The sequence below is a fragment of the Puma concolor genome, chromosome C2 (genome assembly GCF_028749965.1).
Source record: "Puma concolor isolate L17-30 chromosome C2, mPumCon1.1.hap2, whole genome shotgun sequence".
Lineage (NCBI taxonomy): Eukaryota > Metazoa > Chordata > Mammalia > Carnivora > Felidae > Puma > Puma concolor.
The window spans coordinates 121,435,280-121,458,355 of NC_141675.1; the positions used below are offsets into that span (position 1 = coordinate 121,435,280).

A 23,076-nucleotide genomic window follows, 5' to 3' on the forward strand; every position below is an offset into this window, starting at 1 on the left:
TATATGTATTACAGTTCAATCAAAAAACAGAACTAGAACAATTTGAAAATATTAGGACATTAATACAGTATAGGACACTAATTGAAAATATGTAGTCACTTTGGAAAAATAAGCCTTAAACTATATTTTAATAATATACTTCTAAAACATAATGCTATTAAATCAGAAGTTAAAAAAATTGAGGGGTGCCTGGGTGGCTCAGTTGGTTAAGCGTCCCACTTTGGTTTAGGTCATGATCTCATGGTGTGTGAGTTCAAGCCCCATGTCAGGCTCTGGGCTGGCACACAGAGCCTGCTTCACATTCTGTGTCTCCTTCTCTCTGCTCCTCCCCTGCTCTCACTTTGTCTGTCTCCCTCTCTCTCAAAAATAAACAAACATTTAAAAAAATTGTAAAAAAGAAGTTAAAAAATTGGATATTAATAACTTGTGCTTGTTTTCTCCGTATTAGGTTTTACTTATCAAAATCTTTTCTGTCTCACTTTCTTATCCAGTTTTTATTCTCAATTAAATTGACTTAAAATTAACTGCAAAAGATACGTTGTCATCTCTACCATTTATACATTCCATCATTTGGGAACTATTTTTGAATAGCTTAACATAATTTTAAAACTTCTAAAAAAATTAAAACTTCTAAAAAATAATGTGTGCTTAAAATAATGTTAAAACTTCTAAAAAATTTTGTAAATGTACACATTATAATAAGCTTGATTAAGAAAGGCCAGTTGAGAATACATTGGATTAGTTTAATATATGAAATTAATATTTGTTAAAATTTGGAATCTGTGCTCACAAACATATACACTTCTCTTGGCTTAGATTTAATAACACAAAAATATTTTCTTCTATTAATAACAGAAACTTTATAGTAACATATTGAATCCATGCACTCAGATCACTTAAAATATTTACTGATTAAATAATAATTCAATATTGCACGGACTAAATAAAATATTCTTTTACAATTAAAGAATAAATAATTATTTCATGATGCATATCAATAATGTATCATTTTGGGAAATATATGAATGTATCCTCCCTGAAAAAGGTTAAAAATCTATTGGACAACCATATATGAAAATGAATTTAAGATGGTTTAAAGACTTCAATTTTAAGACTTAAACTGTAAAACTCCTAAAAGAAAGCATGGTCAGTAAACTCTTTGATATTAGTCTTTACAGTGTTTTTTTGAATGACTCTTCCCAGGCAAAGGCAACAAAAGCTAAAATAAAGAAAAAAAGGGATTCCATCAAACTGAAAAGCTTTTGCACACTGAAGGAAACCATCAACAAAATGAAAAGGCAAGCTACTGAATGGAAGAAGATATTTGTAAATCATACATCTGATAAAGGATCACTATAAAAATATGTAAAGAATTTACCCAATTTAATATCAAGAAAATAAAATAACCCCATTAAAGAATGAGCAGAGGGCTTTAATATATTTTTCCAAAGAAGACATATAGATGTCCAAGGAGTACATGAAAAGATGCTTGAAATCACTCATCATCAGGGGAATACAAATCAAAACCACACTGAGATTATCACCTGATGCCTGTCAGAATGGCTATTAGCAAAAAGACACAAAAGAACAAGTGTGGAGAAAAGTGAAACCTCATGCACTGTTGTGGGAAAGTAAACTGGAGCAGCCACTATGGAAAATATAATGGAGTTTCCTCAAAAAAATTAAAATAAGAACAACTCTAGGATCCAACAGTTCCATCTTAAAGAAAACACAAACACCAATCTGGAGACAGATGCGCACCCTTATGTGCATTGCAGCATTATTTGCAATAGTTAAGATACGGAAGCAGCTTAAGTGTGTATTAATAGATGAATGGAGAAAAAAGATGGTGAGAGAGAGAGAGATTACTCAGACATAAAAAGAATGAAAACTTGCCATTTGCAACAACATGGATGCTCCTACAAGGTATTATGCTAAGTAAAATAAGTCAGACAGAGAAAGACAAATACCACATGCATTCAGTTTATGTGGAATCTAAAAAACAAACAAATGAACAAAACAGAAACAGATCCATAGAGAGAGGGGGAAAAAAACCCAAAACTGTAGGTTACCAACAGGGGGGAGAACTGAGAGGTGGGTGAAATAGGTAAAAGGGGTTTAGAGATACAAACTCCCAGTTATAAAATAAAAATGTCCCAGGGATGTAATATGGGAATATAGTCAATAATACTGTAATGACTTTGCATGGTGATAGATGGTATCTAAACTTCTGGTGATTATTTTGTAATATATAAAAATATCGAATCAGTCTAATGTACACCTGAAACCAATCGACTATTGTATGTCAATTATACTTCAATTAAATTAAAAAAAAACTATTGGGATCTCAAATAGAGGTTGAAGATTAGGCTACCTTTCTTTATTAATGCAGAAAAATGTATCTTTTTGCTAAGCATGATAGATTACTTTGTGATTCTAAAATATATTCATTTCATGAACTTTGTGAAATATTTTGAAACTTAAAAATCCTTCCAAAGTATCCTCAGGCATAAAAGTGGTGTTTTGTTAATCAAGTAACAATTTATTTTAATTTTTGAAAATTTAACCTCCAGAAACTTCTCATTTCACCTTTACTGACTCCGTTTACATTCTGTGCCTCTGGACAGATAATTTGTGATAGACAAGGTAATTAAATAATCAGCATTTCACAAATGAGACGCCGAGTGAGATATTTTATTTTGAAATTCTTCTTGTAGCACCCACCTTTCTGTCTAATAAACCTAGATAGCCTGAAACATTTAATTCAGTGCTTTCTGAAATAAACAGGCAAGTGGTGGAAGGATAGTTGATAGAACTAACACAGGACAATTAACAAGACATTGACGTGCGCTAGAGAGGTGAGAGAGGATTGAGTAGGTGAGAATTTAATTTTTTTATAAGTGAAAAAGAACAATCAAAAACTACATTTAATGGGGTACCTGAGTGGCTCAGTTGGTTAAGCGGCTGACTTCGGGTCAGGTCATGATCTTGCAGTTTGTGGGTTCAAGCCCTGCATTGGGCTCTGTGCTGACAGCTCAGAGCCTGGAGCCTGCTTCAGATTCTGTGTCTCCCTCTCTCTCTCTGCCCCTCCCTGCTTATGCTTGCTCTGTCTCTGTCTCTCTCTCTCTCTCTCACAAAAATAAGTAAACATGAAAAAAAAAAAAAACTATGTTTAATGAAGAATCTGCATGCATCTGAAAATATGTCTCTTCTATATCATGTATATCTACAGTGGAGATATAAACAAAATAGTTAAGACCTCCCAAACCCATATGTATTGAATTCTTCTATAATCAGAATCTTAATTTTTTTAATGTTTGTTTGTTTATTTATTTATTTATTTATTTATTTATTTATTTATTTATTTATTTTTGAGAGATTGAAAGAGAGAGCTCGAGTGTGTAAGGGGCAAAGAGAGAGAGGGAGACAGAGGATCAGAAGTGGGCTCTGTGCTGACAGCAGAGAGCCTGATGTGGGGCTCAAACCCACAAACGTGACATCATGACCTGAGTTGAAGTCAGAAGCTTAGGAATCTTAATTGCCTGAGCCACCCAGGTGCCCCCAAATCTTAATTTTTTAAATTAGAATAAGTAGAGCTAAAGAGAGAACTGATCATGTACATTAGACAGTTCAGAAAAGTAGCAAATAATGTACAGTCAAGAATTTAGTTCATCTAGGGATAAAGTAATTCTGTTTAAAAGAGAAAAAAAAGGAATTTCTTAAGCAATATGTTTTTTAACAAGATTTTAAGGGAAAAATTGATTAATAGTTCATTTGCATGTTAACTAGAATGGAAATTAAAAGCTTCAAGAAGTTAAAGGTCAGGCCTATAAATTGACCATTTAGTTCCTATAAAAATACTATTATAGCAACAAATAAATCCAGATCTTTTTCTGTTATTTAAAGATATATAATGCATTTATTTTCAGTCATTAACCTAACTGATCTCATTAGAATATATATATGTATATATGTATTTCTTTTAAAAAATTATTTTAAGTATATTCTATGCCCAATATGGGGCTTGAACTCATGACCCTAAGATTGAGAGTCACATGCTCTACCAACTGAGTCAGCCAGGTGCTCCCTAACTGATCTCACTTAAATACACAATTTTAAAACTGCAGCCTCCATCTATCTTTCCTTCCCTCCTTCCTTCTTTCCTTCCTTCCTTTTTCCTTCCTTCCTTCCTGCCTTCCTGCCTTCCTTCCTCCTTCCCTCACTCCCTCCATTCCTCTCTCCTTCCCTCCTACTTTTCTTCCTCCCTTTCCTCCTTCCTTCCTTCTTTTTCTTTTTTTTTTTTGGTTGCTTACACTAAGCATGTATGGGTTTTTATATGGTTGCTTACACTGATTTTGTTTAGGCTCACAATAGATTTTCTTCTGTGAACTATTTTAACTATGTATTGTTTTAAAACTTGTTTATGATGTGCATGTGTAAACAGTTACTTATAGGTAAAGAATGGCACTGTTACCAAATGGGAACCAGTAAACAAACATTAATGATAGCATAATGTTTCATAATTTGATGAATTATTTATAATATGTTGTGTGTGTATGTGTGTATATATATATATATATATATATATATATATATTTCACTTAATGCATATACATACACACAAGAGACTTAAAATTTGGGTTCTTATTTATCCATATGGGCAGTTCAATGCCACAGTACTAAAATGCTTTCTCATAGCATTCACAATTCTGAAATACTTTACTAATCTGTTGCTTATTTTTCTCCTTTTCAATAACAGCTGCTTTTTTATGAAATTTTGTCAGTGTCACGTACAGAAAATGAATGTTCAGTTATTTTCTTCTTTTCTGTGTTTTGTGCATATTTCTTTCTGTTCGTGAAGATACATTATTCTTATTGAGAATTACATAAAATCTGACTTATACAATCTGCTCTTCTAAAAATTAAATCAGACAAATAAAAAGTTATTGTTTTCCAAGATCTGCATAAAAATAGAAATATGAATTAGAATTTCCATCTGTAAAAAAAGAGAGTCGCTTTTCCACAGCTCAGGTACAAAGTACGCTGTTATCTGTTGTGTGAAATTTGCAGGCGTTTGTGGTTCACAGTGAAAGTCTACAGTTTCTTAAATTTTATGTTTAAAGAAACTATCTTCCTTCATAGTGGCATTAAAATTTAGGATTAATATTTTATAAAGAAATGAATGTTGCTGTGACATACTTTATAGGCCGAGTCCTTCTAACTTGCGAATCACTGGGTTATGGAATTAAAACATAGCCCTAGGAATACAATTCCTCCTATTATCTATTTTTTGCTCTTGCAACTATGTGTTTAACTCTCCCGATTTTTAAAATTATTTTTTAATGTTTATTTTTTTTGAGAGAGAGACAGAAACAGTGCATGAGCAGGGGAGGGGCAGAGAGAGGGAGACAGAATCTGAAGCAGGCTCCAGGCTCAGGTGTCAGCACAGAGCCAGATGTAGGACTCAAACTGGTGAACCATGCGATCATGACCAGAGCTGAAGCTGGAGCCACCCAGGCTCTCCTCTCCTTTCTAATTTCTTATCAAACCTGCCTTTTCACAGGATTTTAATTTCATGCATAGTCTCAGCTTTCCATTATTGTAGGATATACTTTTACTCTGGTCACTCACCCCAGAAACAGTGGCAGCTCTTTTACTCTGGGACTCCATTTGAGCCAATCTTTGTGGTTATTCATGATAGGACCATTGTATAACAATGTGGAAATTCTAAATTTATGTTCCACAAATTCTAGGCTAACCACCTTCTTCCTTTTCCAATTCTTTCTATTTTCCCCTGCTTACATCACATATTGCACATGTGTACCTATGCAGAGCCATGAAGACCACACCCAATTAGCTCAATGTACTCTAATTTAAATGCAAACTATTGCTAAATGCCCCCTGTCTGCTCTCCACTCCTTGTTTCATCTCTGGGGAATGTTCTGCATCCCTAAAGGAACATTCAGCGTTATCATCAGTTAGTTTTAATTACCTTCACATACTTGAGTGGTGGTGTGCTAGATGCTAAAATATATAATTTAAATAGATACGGTCTCTGCCTTCAGCCACTTACATATTAAACCATGATAAAATGAGTTGCTATTTTTAATTGGGCAGCTAGTGTAACATTTTTCATGTAAAATGTTCTAAAAAATGAGGGAATTCAATTGCCTTCCTCCATGAAGTTCGCTTAATAATGCACATTGAAATACAGTGAACAGCAAAAAATGCCCGGGAAGTATATATATAATAGCTCCATTTTAGACTCCCAAAAAAGTGAAAATGACTTTGGCAGCTAACAACTGGCATCTGACAGCTAGCCTGAAATATTCTCAACAAACATAAACAATTTTCTAGAATCGAAACAATAATCAGCTAGAGCTGCTCTGTGACTATGGGGTATAAGAAGACAAAGGCAAGTCTATTCCATTTTAAGTCTGAAATAAGACAGAGACCAGGACACTCAGCAACCACAAAAAAATTAACTGCTGCATCTTTATAACAGCAAATCTAGTTCTGCTTTAATGTCTGCTTTCCAGGTAAAAGGTATCAACATATACATCCACAATGTGTCCCCAATCTTGACAGCATTCAATCCAGAGCCCTCTTTAGAATATTCAGGACAAACCCAAATCCTCTAACAAGCCTATTCATACTGTTTTTTTACCAGCACTCAGAGATTCATGTGGTATGACCTTCTTCGCCATAGCAAACTAAGTATATCTGATGTTGCTTCACTCTTGGTGGGTTTCAGTGATTAATCTTGGACTGATGAACTTTCATATTTTTATGACTTAATTTTTATTATTTTCTTTTATTTTATGTTAAAAATTATACTTAAACTAGTAATCAAATATTATTTTTAAATTCTTACTTTGGTTTATATAAAAATGAAAAAAGTTTAAATCAAGATGCTGATAACCTGGGTCCTCTCGACATAGCAAATTATATAATCTTCCACAAGTTTAATTTTTTTAACGTTTATTTATTTTTGAGACAGAGAGAGACAGAGCATGAATGGGGAAAGGTCAGAGAGAGAGGGAGACACGGAATCCGAAGCAGGCTCCAGGCTCCGAGCTGTCAGCACAGAGCCTGACGCAGGGCTCGAACTCACGGACCGCGAGATTGTGACCTGAGCCGAAGTCAGACGCTTAACCAAGTCACCCAGGTGCCCCATAATCTTCCATATATTTAGAGACATATTGATGAAATAAGACTAGAAAACAGAAGGTACTATAGGCTGAATGTTTATGTCCCTCCAAAATTCATATGTTGAAACCTAATCCCCAATGTGACGATTAGGAGGTGGTGGTGGTTGGAAGGTTATGACTGGGTTTAGTGACCTTACCAAAAACAACAACAACAACAACAACAACAACAACAACAACAACAACAAAAATCCAGAGAGCTCCTTAGCTCCATCTGCCATGTGCAGACACAGAGAGAAGACAAACATCTATGAACCACGACAAGGCCCCTTACCTGCTCCTTGATCTTGGATTTCCAGCCTCCAAAACTGAGAAATAAACTTTTGCTTATATTACCACCCAGTCTATGGGTATATTTGTTACAGCAGCCTGAACTAACTAAGGCAACTGGCATTTATAGAAAGCTCATTAAATGCCATAAAAATATTGTCTAGCTTGATCCTTGAAGAACCTAATTTCCTAATTTATAATCGAAGCTCAAGAAGTTTCAGTAATTGTTCCAACGTGTCACTGCAAATAAATGCTGAAATTTGAAGATAATCTCAGTTTGGGCTCTAAAATATGCTTGTTGTGGAATCTGTTTCAGTAACAGGAGAAAAATTAATGAAAATACCTTAATATAATTGAAAGTATTTAAAATGTTATGATAATTTCCGTTACTAGTAAACTAGGAATAATTAAGACAGTGGGTGATAATTAAAAATCATAATCAGGTTGACATTTTTTATTAAAAAGTGAAAAAAAAGCCTGGTCCTCCTGGTACTTCCTTGATCTCTCATAAATACTCTCTAGTTTTCCACTCTATCCTGATCTTACTGGTATCCTTGCTGTTTCCAGAAACACAAAAACAACACATATGCTCCTACCTCAGGGCCTTTGTACTTGCTCTTCCCTCTGTATTTTATATATATATACATATATTTTTTTCCATTTAAATACATGTATAATATAAACAACATATATTTACATATAAATATATATTTATGATATATAATAATATAACTTAATATAACATATAATATATATTTACATATAAACACATTGTATATATGCATGTGTGTATGTATATGTATATATATATGTGTGTGTGTATATATATATATATATATATATATATATATATATCCATTCCCATTTCTCAGATTGCACTCCTCATCACCTCTGCTCTATTTTTTCCCCACGGCACTTAATACATAGAATGCTATATGTTGTTTTTATTTATTTTGCTTTTCTGTCATTCCCACCTAGAATGGATGCTGTAAGAGAACTGGAGTTTGTTGCTGGCAGTGGTAATTCTGACACATGAAGACAATCTTACCTTGTTTTGTTAATGTTATTCTTTTTGGTCACTTATGTAACCTCGGTGCCCAAAACAATGCCTGTTTCATAGTAGGGACCCAATAAGTTCTTGTTGAATAAATAAGTAAAAACAAAATCCCATGAGGTCTATTAAAAGACTAGCTTTTAGATTTAACATTTTAGGATTTAGTATAATCTTATATCACACACAAATTCTAAACACAAACTATAACTTTATCACAGATAGTAAAAGCAAACAAAAACTTTTCAATATTTAAAAAAAAAAACGAGGTAATACACTTCAGAAATATAATCCTCTGGGCTCTACTTTTTTTGACTTTTTCCTATAATCTCAGTTGATTCATCTTCATGTAGATAAATATTTATACATCACCTGTTACATTCTAAATGCCATGCTAACTACTAAAAATGTCATGATTACAAGTCTACCATTTGCTAGTTGTGTGAGCTTGGCCAAGTGACTCAACCACTATAATCTTCAGTGTCCTCATCCATCAACTGTGACTAAAGAGAGTAATTAATCATCATCAGGTTTTTATGCTGATGTCCTAACATGAGCCATGAGATGAAATAATGCCAACAAAACAGCACTGCTCCCTGCCCATTGAAGTCATCCAATTAGTGTTGTTCCTATCACTTGTGAGTACTCATGATGTTGATGAAGAGACCATAATGGATAAGCCCCTGTATTTATAAAAATGTAGATTATCTCCTATAGAAGTAAACATTGTCTCATGTTAAAAGCACAGATAGCATGACATGCTCATGATTCACCAAATTACTTTCATACAGTTAGGTCCATCAAGGCTCTCTCTGATTCCCAACCCTAATTGACTGCCAAAATGACTACTGCTTACATCAAGTCACCGTGTGGAAGAGAATTAGAAGTTTTAACCTTAGGATATTTTCTTTATTTCTCTTCCTTGTCAAGAATGATACTCTGGCAAGCACTACTTTCCTCTGAATGTGATTAATACCAGTGAGGATAGTCATATTTCATTTTGCTGTAGATTTTGCTGCACCTGTGTGGTAATGTGAGGACATTTTGAAATTATTTTAAATGTAGATGAAGAGAGTTACTTCTGCTATCATTGGGAAGGGAGCAGCATTTACTTACAGTGTATTTCTAGCACCTGCATGGCCACCTGAGGGGTGGCATTGAGGGATTCGTGGTCTACTCTGCAGATTACAGCCACACCATCGTCGCTCCGGTCCACTCGGAAATCCAGTGTGCTGCTGACGGTGAATGTCTTGCGATTAGCATCCTCTTCTTTTAAGTATTTTACATCTGAAAGTAAAATTTAAATTTTAAAATTCTATGACATCATCTTTCAAAATGTAACAGATTTCATTCACTTGAGACACAACTGGGGGCCCCACGTCTCCAACCTTCTTCAATTTTTAAAAAACAAATATTTGTTAATTTAACATTTATTCCATTTCAATTTGAGCAAGGTTACAACTACTTCAAAAATAAATTTTAAAAGGTGAATACATTGATAAAATTAAAGGGTGGAATACAGTTGTTTCTAAACTAAAGTGCAAGATTTTTTTTTAACACTCCATTTGAGAAATCAGGCCATTTTATAATATTCATGACCTTTCTTTATATTTGAGTTTTGCATAAGATAATCTTAAATCTCTGAACCACTAGTTGGGAAGGGCAAATTCACAACATCCTCTCATGCCTAAAAGAAAGTACAATGTGTTGAGCTATAATTTCAACATGAACCAATGTCAGATGAACATAATTCCCAAAGAACACCAACAATGAAAAGTTGTCTTCTTCACTAAAGGAAGTAAGAGATCATGTGGTATTTGTCTTTTGCTGACTGACCTTATTTTGCTTAGTAATACACATTCTGGTTCCATCTCACTCATATGTAGAATTTAAGAAACAAAGCAGGTGAACAAAGCGAACGAGAAAGAAAATTAAAAACAGAGAGGGAGATAAACCATAAGAGACTCTTAAATACAGAGAACAAACTGAGGGTTGCTGGAGGGTTGTTGGATGGGGGGATGGACTACATGGGTGATGGGTGATGTGCGATGCCTTAAGGAGGGCACGTTACGATGAGCACTGGGTGTTATATGCAAGTGATGAATCTCTGGGTTCTAATCCTGTATCTGTTATCACACTATATGCTAACAAACTTGGATCTAAATGAAATTTAAAAAAAATAATAAAAGAGGACATGGATGCAAAAATTCTCAACAAGGTACTAGCAAATCAAATCCAACCACGCATTAAAAAAATCATTCAACACAATCAAGTGGGGTTTATTTCTAGGCTGCATGGTGGTTCAATATTCACAAATCAATCAATGTGGTATACCACATTAACAAAAGAAAGGATAAGAACCATATGATCCTCTCAATAGATGCAGAAAAAGCATTTGACAAAGTATAGCATTGATTCTTGATATAAACCCTCAACAAAGTAGGGATAGAGGGAATATACCTCAACATCATAAAGGCCATATACAAAAGACCCACAGGTAATATCATCCTCAATGAGGAAAAACAGAACTTTTCCTCTACGGTCAGGAACAAGACAGAGATGTCCACTCTCACCACTGTTATTTAACATAGTATTGGAAGTAGTAGACTCTGCAATCTGACAACCAAAAGAAGTCAAAGACATCCAAATAACCAAGGAAGAAGTTAAACTTTCACTATTTGCAGATGACATGATACTCTATGTAGAAAACCCGAAAGACACCACCAAAAAATTGCTAGCACTGATACATGAATTCAGGGAAGTCACAGGATACAAAATCATTGTACAGAACTATGTTGCATTTCCATACAACAATAATGCAACAGCAGAGAGAAATCAAGGAATTGATTCCATTTACAATCAACCATAAGATACCTAGGAATAAACATAGCCAAAGAAGTAAAAGATCTGTACATTGAAAACTATAGAACACTTTTGAAATAAATTAAAGATGACACAAATAAAGGGAAAAAATTCCAGACTCATGGACTGAATGAGCAAGTAGTGTTAAAATGTCTATACAATCAAAGTAACCTACAGGTTTAATGCAATCCCTATCAAAACACCAACAGAGCTAGAACAAACAATTCTGAAACCTGTGTGGAACCACAAAAGACCCCAGTTAGCCAAAGTGGTCTTGAAAAAGAAAAGCAAAGCTGGAGGCATCACAATTCCAGACTTCGAGTTATATTACAAAGCTGTAGTGATCAAGATGGTACAGTACTGGCACAAAAATAGGCACATAGATCAATGGAACAGAATAGAGAATGCAGAAATAGACCCACAACTATATGGTCAACTAATCTTCAATGTAGGAAAGAATATCCAGTGGAAAAAAGACACTCTTTTCAACAAGTGGTGTTGGGAAAACTGGACAGCAACATGCAAAAGAATGAAACTGGACCACTTTCTTATACCATACACAATAATAAATTAAAAGTAAGTGAAAAACCTAGATGTGAGACCTGAAACCATTGTAATCCTATAGGAGAACCTAGGCAGCAACCTCTTTGATCTTGGGCACAGCAGCTTCATTCTAGATATGACTCTGGAGGCAAAAGAAACAAAAGCAAAAGTGAACTATTGGGATTTCATCCAGATAAAAAGTTTCTGTGTCCAACTCTTTTTCTTTTTCAACGTTTTTTATTTATTTTTGGGACAGAGAGAGACAGAGCATGAACGGGGGAGGGGCAGAGAGAGAGGGAGACACAGAATCGGAAACAGGCTCCAGGCTCCGAGCCATCAGCCCAGAGCCTGATATGGGGCTCGAACTCACGGACCGCGAGATCATGACCTGGCTGAAGTCGTACACTTAACCGACTGCGCCACCCAGGCGCCCCTCTGTGTCCAACTCTTGATTTCAACTCAGGTTATGATCCCAGGGTCACGGGATTGAGTCGCATGTCGGCCTCCATGCTGAGTGTGGAAGCTGCATAAGATTCTCTATCTCCTGCCCCTCTTGCTCTCTCTCTCTCTCTCTCAAAAGGAAAGAAAGAAAGAAAAGAAAGAAAATAAAAAGAAAGAAAGAAAGAAAGAAAAGAAAAGAAAAGAAAAGAAAAGAAAAGAAAAGAAAAGAAAAAGAAAAAGAAAAAGAGGCACCTGGGTGGCTCAATTGCTTAAGTATCCCACTTCGACTCAGGTCATGATCTCATGGTCCGTGGGTTCAAGCCCCATGTCGGGCTGTGTGCTGACAGCTCAGAGCCTGAAGCCTGCTTCAGATTCTGTGTCTTCCTCTCTCTCTTCCTCTTCCCTCCTCCCACTCTTTCTATCTCTCAAAAATGAATAAACGTTAAAAAGAAAGAAAGAAAGAAAGAAAGAAACAAACAAACAAACAAATGATTTCACTCATATGTGGAATTTAAGAAATAAAACAAAGTAACATAGGGCGGGAGAGAAAGAAAGAGAGAGAGAGAGGCAGGCAGGTATACCATAAAACAGACTCATAACTAAAGAGCACAAATTGAGGATTGCTAGAAGGAGGTGGGTGGGAGATGGACTAAATGAGTGATGGGTATTAAGGAGGGTAGTTGTGATAAGCACTGGATGTTATATGTAAGTGATGAATCACTAAACTCTACTTCTGAAACCAATATTATGCTATATGTTAACTAACTGGAATTTAAATAAAAGCTTGAAACAAAAATAAATAAATAAATAAAAGAAATGTTACTTGAGTAAAAAAAGGAAGAGGACAGTCATCTGAATATTTTGAATATTTTAAAATATGTATTTGCAGTGAAATTTACATTGAGATAAATGCTCTTCACTTGGCTGAAGAATTTATTTCAGCATGAATGAAATAAATCTTGAATACTTTTCTCAGGATGTGAATTCATTTATTGATATTTAAACTTATTGTGCATGATTAAGATTCGTTAAATGGTGCATTCAGGCAGTATTTGTTCTCTATGGAAAAGAGGTTTAATAATATTTTCATTTAATTTAAAATTTCTTACATCTAAAGTAGTTGATAAGAAGAGGGTGATTTTAATGGATTAGAAGTCAAAATGTTGTAGACTAAAGTTAAGATATTATAATAAGATCTTACATAGAGTTGAGAAAGAGCTGTTCCATTTTCTTATTCTTTCATTTCAAATGACCAATATTTTCAGAAGAAGAGTTAGGTTTATAAAGTGCATAAAATATTTGATTTTACCATGTATTAATTTATTTTTAAAACATTTAAAGACATATTAATGACAACAAAGTAATATAAGTCACCTTCTCCATGCAAAGATTTGACTTTGAAATTAATACTGACTTTGAGATATTTTGTGGGTAGATGTTTGCATGGTCCATTGAGTTTTACTTGTTTCCAGAGAAGTCTGATTTTACTTAATTGTTTGATTTAAAAAATTAAAATAAAATAAATATTACTTCAGGATAAAATTAGGTAAATGTTCTGTATCTGGTTCTTGAAAATATGTTTATCATTGTCTTCACAAATTAGGAAAAACATACCTACGATTTTACCATTAAAATTTTTTTCTGTAATTTAGGCAGGTCTGAAAGTAAGAACCTTTTGTAACCTTTGAAAAGTAGGAGAAGAACATTAAAATCTCAATTCTATCTTATAACTATTAATCAGTCATACAGGATACAAGGTTTTCCATAAATGTGTCTTCTGAAATATCTCATTTGTGCTAACCAAAGTGATTTCTGAGATTTTTACATTTGAAAATTAGTTTCAATCTCAGTTAAAAAAATATTATAGTAAAAAATGGAATGATCTCCTGTTAGTCAAAATACGTCAGGATAATACAGATGCAATTATAGTCCTTTGTTATATTGAATATATATATACATGTCTATGATGCTCTTTTAGTTTCCAATGTCTTATAGATTTATTCAAAATGTTGCCTCATTTTTATATTTTATATTCTTTCCTATAAATTCATGTCCAATGTGTTCTTGTCTGTAGCTCTAAGCAGTGGCAGTGTAACAAAATTTAGATCTCTTAACAAACCATTTTATAATTGTGTTATATATGAAAAATTATTCCAAGATATTGCTGCTAATTGTTTAATTTTAATAACAGCTGTATTTTAAGAACCCACACATCTGCTTCCTTTTGCCGATTTCCGTACAAATGTATCATTTAATATAATATTAATTGGACACATAAAATCTGATAGCAATTGTATATAACATAAAATTTTAACGAGCATCATTCAAATAGAATAAACAAAAGTATAATTTGTTGCCGTTAATATTAGCTTATGTGACAGCTTATAGGCTTCTAAAAGCAATAAGATGAAAAGAAAAAAAAAATCAAGAAAAGCCAATCATATTATTTGTCTATATTTTATGCTGGTTTTCTCCTTCAATCCCCACCCCCTCCACAAAACAGGCAGGAAATTGTACTTAAAATTTATACCTATTTTTGTTTTCTAGCTTTAATAAATAACTTATGCATTCACAGTTATAGAATCAATAGGAATTTTCTTTTTATTACACAGTTTGCTGATTGCATATGTATTCTTGTTTCATGTTCTGTCTTGTTTTAGAGTTTCTATTTTTTCTCCTTCAGGATGTCATTTCATTACATTGTGATCTAGAGCAGTATTTTTCAAAATGGAATAGACATACACATCACCGTAGGATCTTGGTAAAATGCAGATTCTGATTCAATATTTTGTGGGAGGGAGCCTGAAAGTCAACTGCTGGCCCAAGGATATATTTTGAGGAGAAAGGGTAAAGTGGATACACCAATACCAGAGATGTAACCAAAGATGAAGAGGAAATATTGGGACTTACTCTATCTACTCTTCTCTTTCCCTCTCAGTCTATCTTTAACATTTTAATTTCCTTTCTTCCTTAGCTTCAATTCTACCTTTACTATTTTAATTTTTAAAGATATATTTTGGGTTTATTTTATTTATTTATTTATTTATTTATTTATTTATTTATTTATTTATTTATTTATTTTTGAGAGAGAGAGAGAAAGAGAGGGAGAGAGAGGAGGAGGGGAAGGACAGAGAGAGAGGAAAAGAGAGAACCCCGAGCAGACTCTGTGCTATCAGTGCATAGCCCAATGCACAGCTCGAGCTCAAGAACTGTGAGATCATGACGTGAGACAAAATCAAGAGTCGGATGCTCAACTGACTGAGTCATCCAGACGCCTCTACCTTTAATCTTTTAAAATATATGCATTTCTTGGGGCGCCTGGGTGGCTCAGTCGGTTGAGCATCCGACTTTGGCTCAGGTCATGATCTCGCGGTCTGTGAGTTCGAGCCCTGCGTCGGGCTCTGTGCTGACAGCTCAGAGCCTGGAGCCTATTTCGGATTCTGTGTCTCCCTCTCTCTCTGACCCTCCCCTGTTCATGCTCTGTCTCTCTCTGTCTCAAAAATAAATAAATGTTAAAAGAAATTGTAAAATATGCATTTTTTTCATATTCTACATTTTTCAAAATATGCATTTCATATATAATGCATTGGTACGATTATCAGCAGAGGTTGAGAGCAAGCAATAAAAAGAGGTATTTGTAGGATGACTTTTATTCATAATCCTTGCAATAATCCCTCTTATTTTTTTTCCAAAGGAGGTTCTGCACTTTTAGCACTTGTTCTTGAATAATTAGAACAGCAGTTGCTTTGGGTGGGTGGTGGTAACTGTCTTGCCATGCTATTGTTGTATGTCAGAAATTTGTTATAATAAAAAAAAGTTAAAAATAAATCTGCCTAGGAAAATTCCTCAAGTATGCTTCTCACCAAAAGTTATTTTCCTGAACATTTCTCTTCTTTAATTTTTTTTAATGTTTATTTTTGAGAGAGAGAGCGAGCGAGCGAGCATGAGCAGGGGAGTGGCAGAGAGAAACAGAGACAGAATCTGAAGCAGGCTTCAGGCTCTGAGCTGTCAGCACAGAGCCCAATGCAGGGCTCCAGCTCACAAGCCATGAGATCATGACCTGAGAGGAAGTCGGACGCCTAACTGACTGAGCCACTGAGGTGGCCCTATTTTCCTGAATATTTCATGGTGAAGTCTCAGAGTAAATGATTTTCTATCACCTTTTTTTTTTTTTTTTTTTTTATTTTTTTAATTTTTTTTTTTTCCACGTTTATTTATTTTTGGGACAGAGAGAGACAGAGCATGAACGGGGGAGGGGCAGAGAGAGAGGGAGACACAGAATCTGAAACAGGCTCCAGGCTCTGAGCCATCAGCCCAGAGCCCGACGCGGGGCTCGAACTCACAGACCGCGAGATCGTGACCTGGCTGAAGTCGGACGCTTAACCGACTGCGCCACCCAGGCGCCCCTCTATCACCTTTTATATTATGTACCTTTATGAGACTTGGAATGTAGAATAGTAGTCTGCTTATATTTGGGATTTTAGATTTTTATCTCACCAAGAGCTAAGGTGGAAAAGACAGGCAGAAGTAATTGTGAGCAAATTAACAAATTAAATTTCAAAGCCCCGAATCAGGCTAGCCAAAGAACAAAGGCCATCTGGGTGTTTTTTTCACATTCAAAACTTCTCATAAAATAGCAGATCTCAGGAACTACTTCCATATCCATCTTTCCAGATCATAATGTTAGGTCACCTGCTTCTCTACCTATAGTTTCCAGCCACTTTTGGACTGGATTTTTAAAAAGGAAGTCCTCTGAAGTGATGTTCCTTGGAAAGTTACCTTGTCTCCACAGTGGTTCTAATCACCCTGAGTACTGCAATCTGAATTTTTGTGATGCATTTGCTTTCTGCACTCTTGTGATTTTGATCCCATGTAAATGGGTCCAGAAAGAACATCCCATTTTTATAAAGGGAAATCCTGTTCTGCATCCTGTGGTAGTCAGACATAACTTCATGTGAGCCAGTTTCCTCTTAATCCATTGGAAGGCCAGTATGCCACAGCCACAGTGAGAACAAGGCAAGATTTAGACACAGCTTCTACCTGTTCCCAGTACTGGAAGTGCCATAATGTCTCATCATTTAGAGATATCTCTTAGGAATTAGGTAGGATATTATGTAACTTCTCCTGATCTATTTGGACCTTTAGTTTTCTGGCTACGATCAAAGCTGCAGGGTCGTAACTTCAGATATTGATGTTTATAGAGAACTTGAACTTTACTATTATTTTCAGAGTCTGGGTTTGTAAAAGTGTTTTATGGTGGATCAGATGATAATTTCAGGGAATCATTATGAATCCATATTAATGGTACTTTAATGATTTGACAATTTGTTAGTAAGCTGAATGTTATGTCCTCTTGCCATAGGAAAGAGAAAATGTGAGCATTATACAAGATAACATTATGTCAAAAATTTGAAGTTACCACTTTGGACAACTCTATATGTTGCATAATTACAGTTTAAAAGAAGTTCTATAGGTCAAATTTCCTAAACTAAATACATCATTTTTTAGAAGATAAACAACTCAGCTATAATTTTTTTTAATTGACCTAAAGTAACTATGCCTGGCTAACTCATTCAGTAACTTAGATGTGTATTTTAATTTTTTTTAAAGTCTACTTATTTATTTTGAGAGAGAGAGAAAGGGCACACACGCATGAGCTTGGGAGGGTCAGAGAGAGAAGGGTGAGAGAGAATCCCAGATTCTGTGTTATCAGTGTAAAGCCTGATATGGGGCTCAAACTCATGAACTGTGAGATCAAGACCAGAGCTGAACCCAAGAGTAGGATGCCCAACTGACTGAGTCACCCAGGCACCGGTGATCAAGTTTCTCTTCAGTGTTATCCCATAGGCTTGCATTGAAAGGTGCTATGAGTACTTACTATATGGATCTTGTTATATATACTCTATGGCTGACTCCATTCAACACATACACATTTGTCTGAAAAATGTGGACTCAGAGAGGAATTCTCTTTCTCACTTGACTCTCAGTACCAGGAAATGTTAGATGTATTTTATATAGTTTTGTGGACATAATAATTAACTGATGATATCTCTCTCTTTGTAGTAGCTAAAAGTACTAACAAAAAACAATTTGTGACCCACCATTGGCAAATGTGAAAGGCTTTATGAGAAGAATTTGGTTGTTAATCTCACTTTGGGTTTCATTTATTTTTCTTTACTAATTTAAATGTTGTTCCATATTCAGTATAATTGCCTTTTATGTTTGATTTTTTTATATCAATGCAAATTCTTCTAGCACATAATGAGTTCTAAGGGTCATTCTCCTTCAAAAAAAGAAGAGTGGACCTTGTTCCATCATTGCTTGATGGCTCAGGAACATTCAAATACATATTAAGTACCTCAGAAGAACACGAAGAACTATGTATATTGCTTAGTCTAGTAAAACAATCAGAAAGGAGTAGAGTCATCTTCTTGGAAAATTATTGAGGTAAAGTCTTAGATCACTTTCACCCAAGTGACTAATTCTATATTTAACTCTACACTTATATTTATTTAATTCTGTATTTAGTTTCCCGTACCTTAGAAGAATATTCAGAACTAGTTTGCTCACTCCAAGAGGGCATACAGTAAAAATGAGTCACCATCTTTAAAAATCATCAAGGTAAAGTCTCAGGCCACTTTGGCACAAGTGATTCATTTATTCTCGAGATAAAAACCTTGAGCTTTTGCCATGTGTTTGATACCATGTCAGATTCTGTATAAAAAAGATTAGGTCAGGAAATAAATCCCAGTCCAGTGAAGTAGACAGATAAAAAATTATTTAAATATTTTAAAAATTATCGGTATGTTCAAAATACCAGAGAATAGCAGTTTAAGAATTAATAATACCAGAACTTTTCTCTGATCCTCACCCTATCACATATATCATTTGAAAAGAATATGGGAGGAGGAGCCAAGATGGCAGAACAGTATGGAAGCTTTTTGTGTGTCTTGCGTCCAGGAAATACAGCCAGACCAACACTAAACCATCCTACACACCTAGAAAACTGATTGGAGGATTAACACAACAATCTGTACAACCTGAACCACAGAATTCAGCACGTATGTGGTCTGGAGAGCTTAACTTGGGGAGCAAGAAGCCACAGAAGGTAGGGAACCGCTTTTGCAAGTGGAGAGAGGACGGAGACTGGGGAGGGGGGAGAATATGGGAAAAGCACCCCTCCCCATTGCATCTGCAGAGAAAGTAGAAAATTAGAAATAGCCACAGGGACTAAACTAAAAAGGGAGAAAGGAGAAAGGAGAGGGTTTAAATTCCACTAAGACTGTAAACAAAGGGAGCGCAAAGTTGCAACTCCACAGCTTGATAGCTGGTGGTGCTCTGGTGGGAAGGGGAAATCCCCAGGAGCAGACTAGGGTCCAGGAGGTTCTCGGGCCACATGGGGAAAAGCAGTTCCACTGCTGGAAGGACATTTGGTAGAGACTGTTGAAGCCACCTGGTCCCAGCGTACCCCAGAAGGCGGCCATATTTGCTGGTGCTGGGGCAAGGTCGTTAAGGGTGAAGACTGGCGCCAGATGTGTGTTGTGATTTTCCATAATCCCTGAAACGCTGCTGCTACACTGTCTCACAAACATTTTCTGGGACGGCTGGCACCTGGCCACAGTCTCAGGGCACTGGCAACAACAGGGTCCAGCGGGTGTTCCTGGGTGCAGCCGATATTCAGCCATTGTTCATTCATCCATTGCTTGGTGAGACCCTCCCACAGAACGGTGGAACGGGTCAAAGACACGGTCCTTCGGAAGTAAGGGGGCAGGGAAAACAGCTGCATCTGAGTCAAAACTTGGGAGAGAGGTACCGCCTGGGGTCTGGTAATGGAGAGTGAAAAACCGTGGGGAGTGGACGAGAGCTGAAGATAGAGGATGGGTGCGTGATTGCTGATCTGGGAGAACAGACTGGGTAGATGGGTGGCGCCATTTTCACCACTCCAGTGCATGCGCATATGCACCTATGAGCACCACAACAATCCACCCCAGTAGGACAGCAGCGCCATCTAGTGGCGAATGGAGCTGTTACACTGAGCCCCGCCCAACTGGGCCAACCTCACTCTCGAAGAACACAAGTCTCACCGCCGGCTTAGTTTATGAACTACAAAGCACTACATAGACTGACTTCTAGGGGAAAAGGAAGCAATTTCAGTCCTACTTCAATCTGTTAGCAGGTTCATCTATTCAATTTTCTTTATTTTTTTTCTTTTCTTTTTCTCTTTTACAATTCTTTTCTTTTTCTTGGATACAGAAGAGAAAGAATTCATTTTTATTTTCAATTTTTATTAGAAATATCTTTAATTTTTATTACTAAATTTTTTACTTTTGTGTAAATTTTTTCAAATTCTACTTTACTTCCATCATTTTATTTAGTCTACCTTTCAAATTTTCAATTTACTTTTTTTTTCTCATTTTCATTTCTTTTCTTTTTCTTGAATGCAGAAAGAGAAAAACTTCATTTTTACTTTCAATTTCTATTAAAAATATTCTTATTCAATTTCCATTACTATATTTTTTGCTTTTATGTAAACTTTTTCAAATTCTATTCTACTTCCATCATTTTATTTTTGTCAACTAAGTGTATTCACTTTTTCAAATTTTCAAATGATTTATTATTTTTTTCTTTAAATCTTTTTTCTTTTTCATTTCTTTTCTTTTTTCTTCAATACAGAAAATGAAAAAATTCATATTTATTTTTAATTTTTATTAAAAATATTTTTCTTTATTTTTTTCTACTATATTCTTTACTTTTGTGTATATTTTTTGAAATTCTATTTTACCCCATCATCTCATTTTAGTCTACTTCAGTGTATTAATTTTTTCAAATTCTCAAACGATTTCCTTTTTTTTTCTCACCCCCTTTTTTTCCCAATCTGTCAAACCACTTTCAACACCCAGACCAAAACACACCTAGGATCTAGCATCATCTATTTGATTTTTTGTGTGCGTGTGTGTTTTTAATTTTTAATTTTAATATTTCTTTAATTTTAATATTTTTTATTTTAATTTTTTTAATTTCAATTTTTCTACCTCATTAATTCCTTTTCTCCCTTCAAAATGACAAAACGAAGGAATTCACCCCAAAAGAAAGAGCACAAGGAAACAACTGCCGGGGATTTAACCAAAACAGATACAAGCAAGATATGTGAACCAGAATTTAGAATCATGATAATAAGAATACTAGCTGGAGTCAAAAATAGGTTAGAATCCCTTTGTGCAGAGATGAAAGAAGTAAAATATAGCCAGAATGAGATTAAAAATGCTATAACTGAGCTGCAATCATGGATGGATGCAGTGGCAGCAAGGATGGGTGAGGCAGAACAGAGAATCAGCGATATAGAGGACAAACTTATATACAAACTAAGCAGTAAAAAAAGAGGGAGATTAAGGCAAAAGAGCACAATTTAAGAATTAGAGAAATCAGTGACTCATTAAAAAGGAACATCAGACTCCTAGGGAATCATCCCAGAAGAGGAAGAGAGAGAAATAGGGGTAGAAGGGTTATGTGAGCAAATCATAGCAGAAAACTTTCTTAACCTGGGGAAAGCCACAGACATCAAAATCTAGGAAGCACAGAGGAACCCCATTAGATTCAACAAAAACCGACCATCAACAAGGCATATCATAGTCAAATTCACCAAATACTCAGGCAAGGAGAGAATCATGAAAGCAGCAAGGGAAAAAAAGTTCCTAACATACAAGGGAAGACAGATCAGGTTTGCAGAAGATCTATCCACAGAAAGTTGGCAGGCCAGAAAGGAGTGGCAGGATATATTCAGTGTGCTGAATCAGAAAAAAATATGCAGCCAAGAATTCTTTATCCAGCAAGGCTGTCATTCAAAATAGAAGAAGAGATTAAAAGTTTCCCAGACAAACAAAAATTAAAGGAGTTTGTGACCACCTAACCAGCCCTGCAAGAAATTTTAAGGGGGACTCTCTGAGGGGAGAAAAGATGAAAAAATATATATAAATAAATAAATACAAAAAGCAACAAAAGATTAGAAAGGACCAGAGAACACCACCAGAATCTCCAACTCTACAAGCATCATAATTCTAATAAATTCATATTTTTCAGTACTCACTCTAAACGTCAATGGACTCAATGCTCCAATCAAAAGACATAGGGTAACAGAACGGATCAGAAAACAAGATTCATCTATATGCTGTTTACAAGAGATGCACTTCAGACCTAAAGACACCTTCAGATTGAAAGTAAGGGGATGGAGAACCATCTATCACGCTAATGGTCAATAACAGAAAGCTGAAGTAGCCATACTTATATGAGACAATCTAGACTTTAAAATAAAGACTGTATCAAGAGATGCAGAAGGGCATTGTATCATAATCAAGGGGTCTATAGATCAAGAACTAACAATTGTAAACATTTATGTGCCAAATGTGAAAGCACTCAAATATATAAATCAATTAATCATGAACATCAAGAAACTCATCAACAGTAATACCATAATAGTAGGAGACTTCAACACCCCACTCACAGCAATGGACAGATCATCTAATCAAAAACTCAATAAGGAAACAATGGCTATCAATGACACACTGGACCAGATGGACTTAACAGATATATTCAGAACATATCATCCTAATGCAGCAGAATATATATTCTTCTCCAGTGCACATGGAAGGTTCTCCAGAATAGACCATATACTGGGACACAAAGCAGCCCTAAGTAAGTACAATA

At 35.2% G+C, this 23,076-nt stretch overlaps 1 protein-coding gene across 3 annotated transcripts in view; it reads right to left on the minus strand.

The window, feature by feature from the left end:
- The window catches only part of CADM2 (cell adhesion molecule 2), a 1,074,502-nt gene that overhangs the window by 144,507 nt on the left and 906,919 nt on the right, over window positions 1-23,076 (minus strand). For all 3 annotated transcript variants that reach the window (XM_086675698.1, XM_086675699.1, XM_086675697.1), the window contains one exon: window positions 9,646-9,816. In XM_086675698.1, coding sequence (XP_086531824.1) covers window positions 9,646-9,816 — 171 coding nt within the window. The remainder of the gene's footprint in view (window positions 1-9,645; window positions 9,817-23,076) is intronic.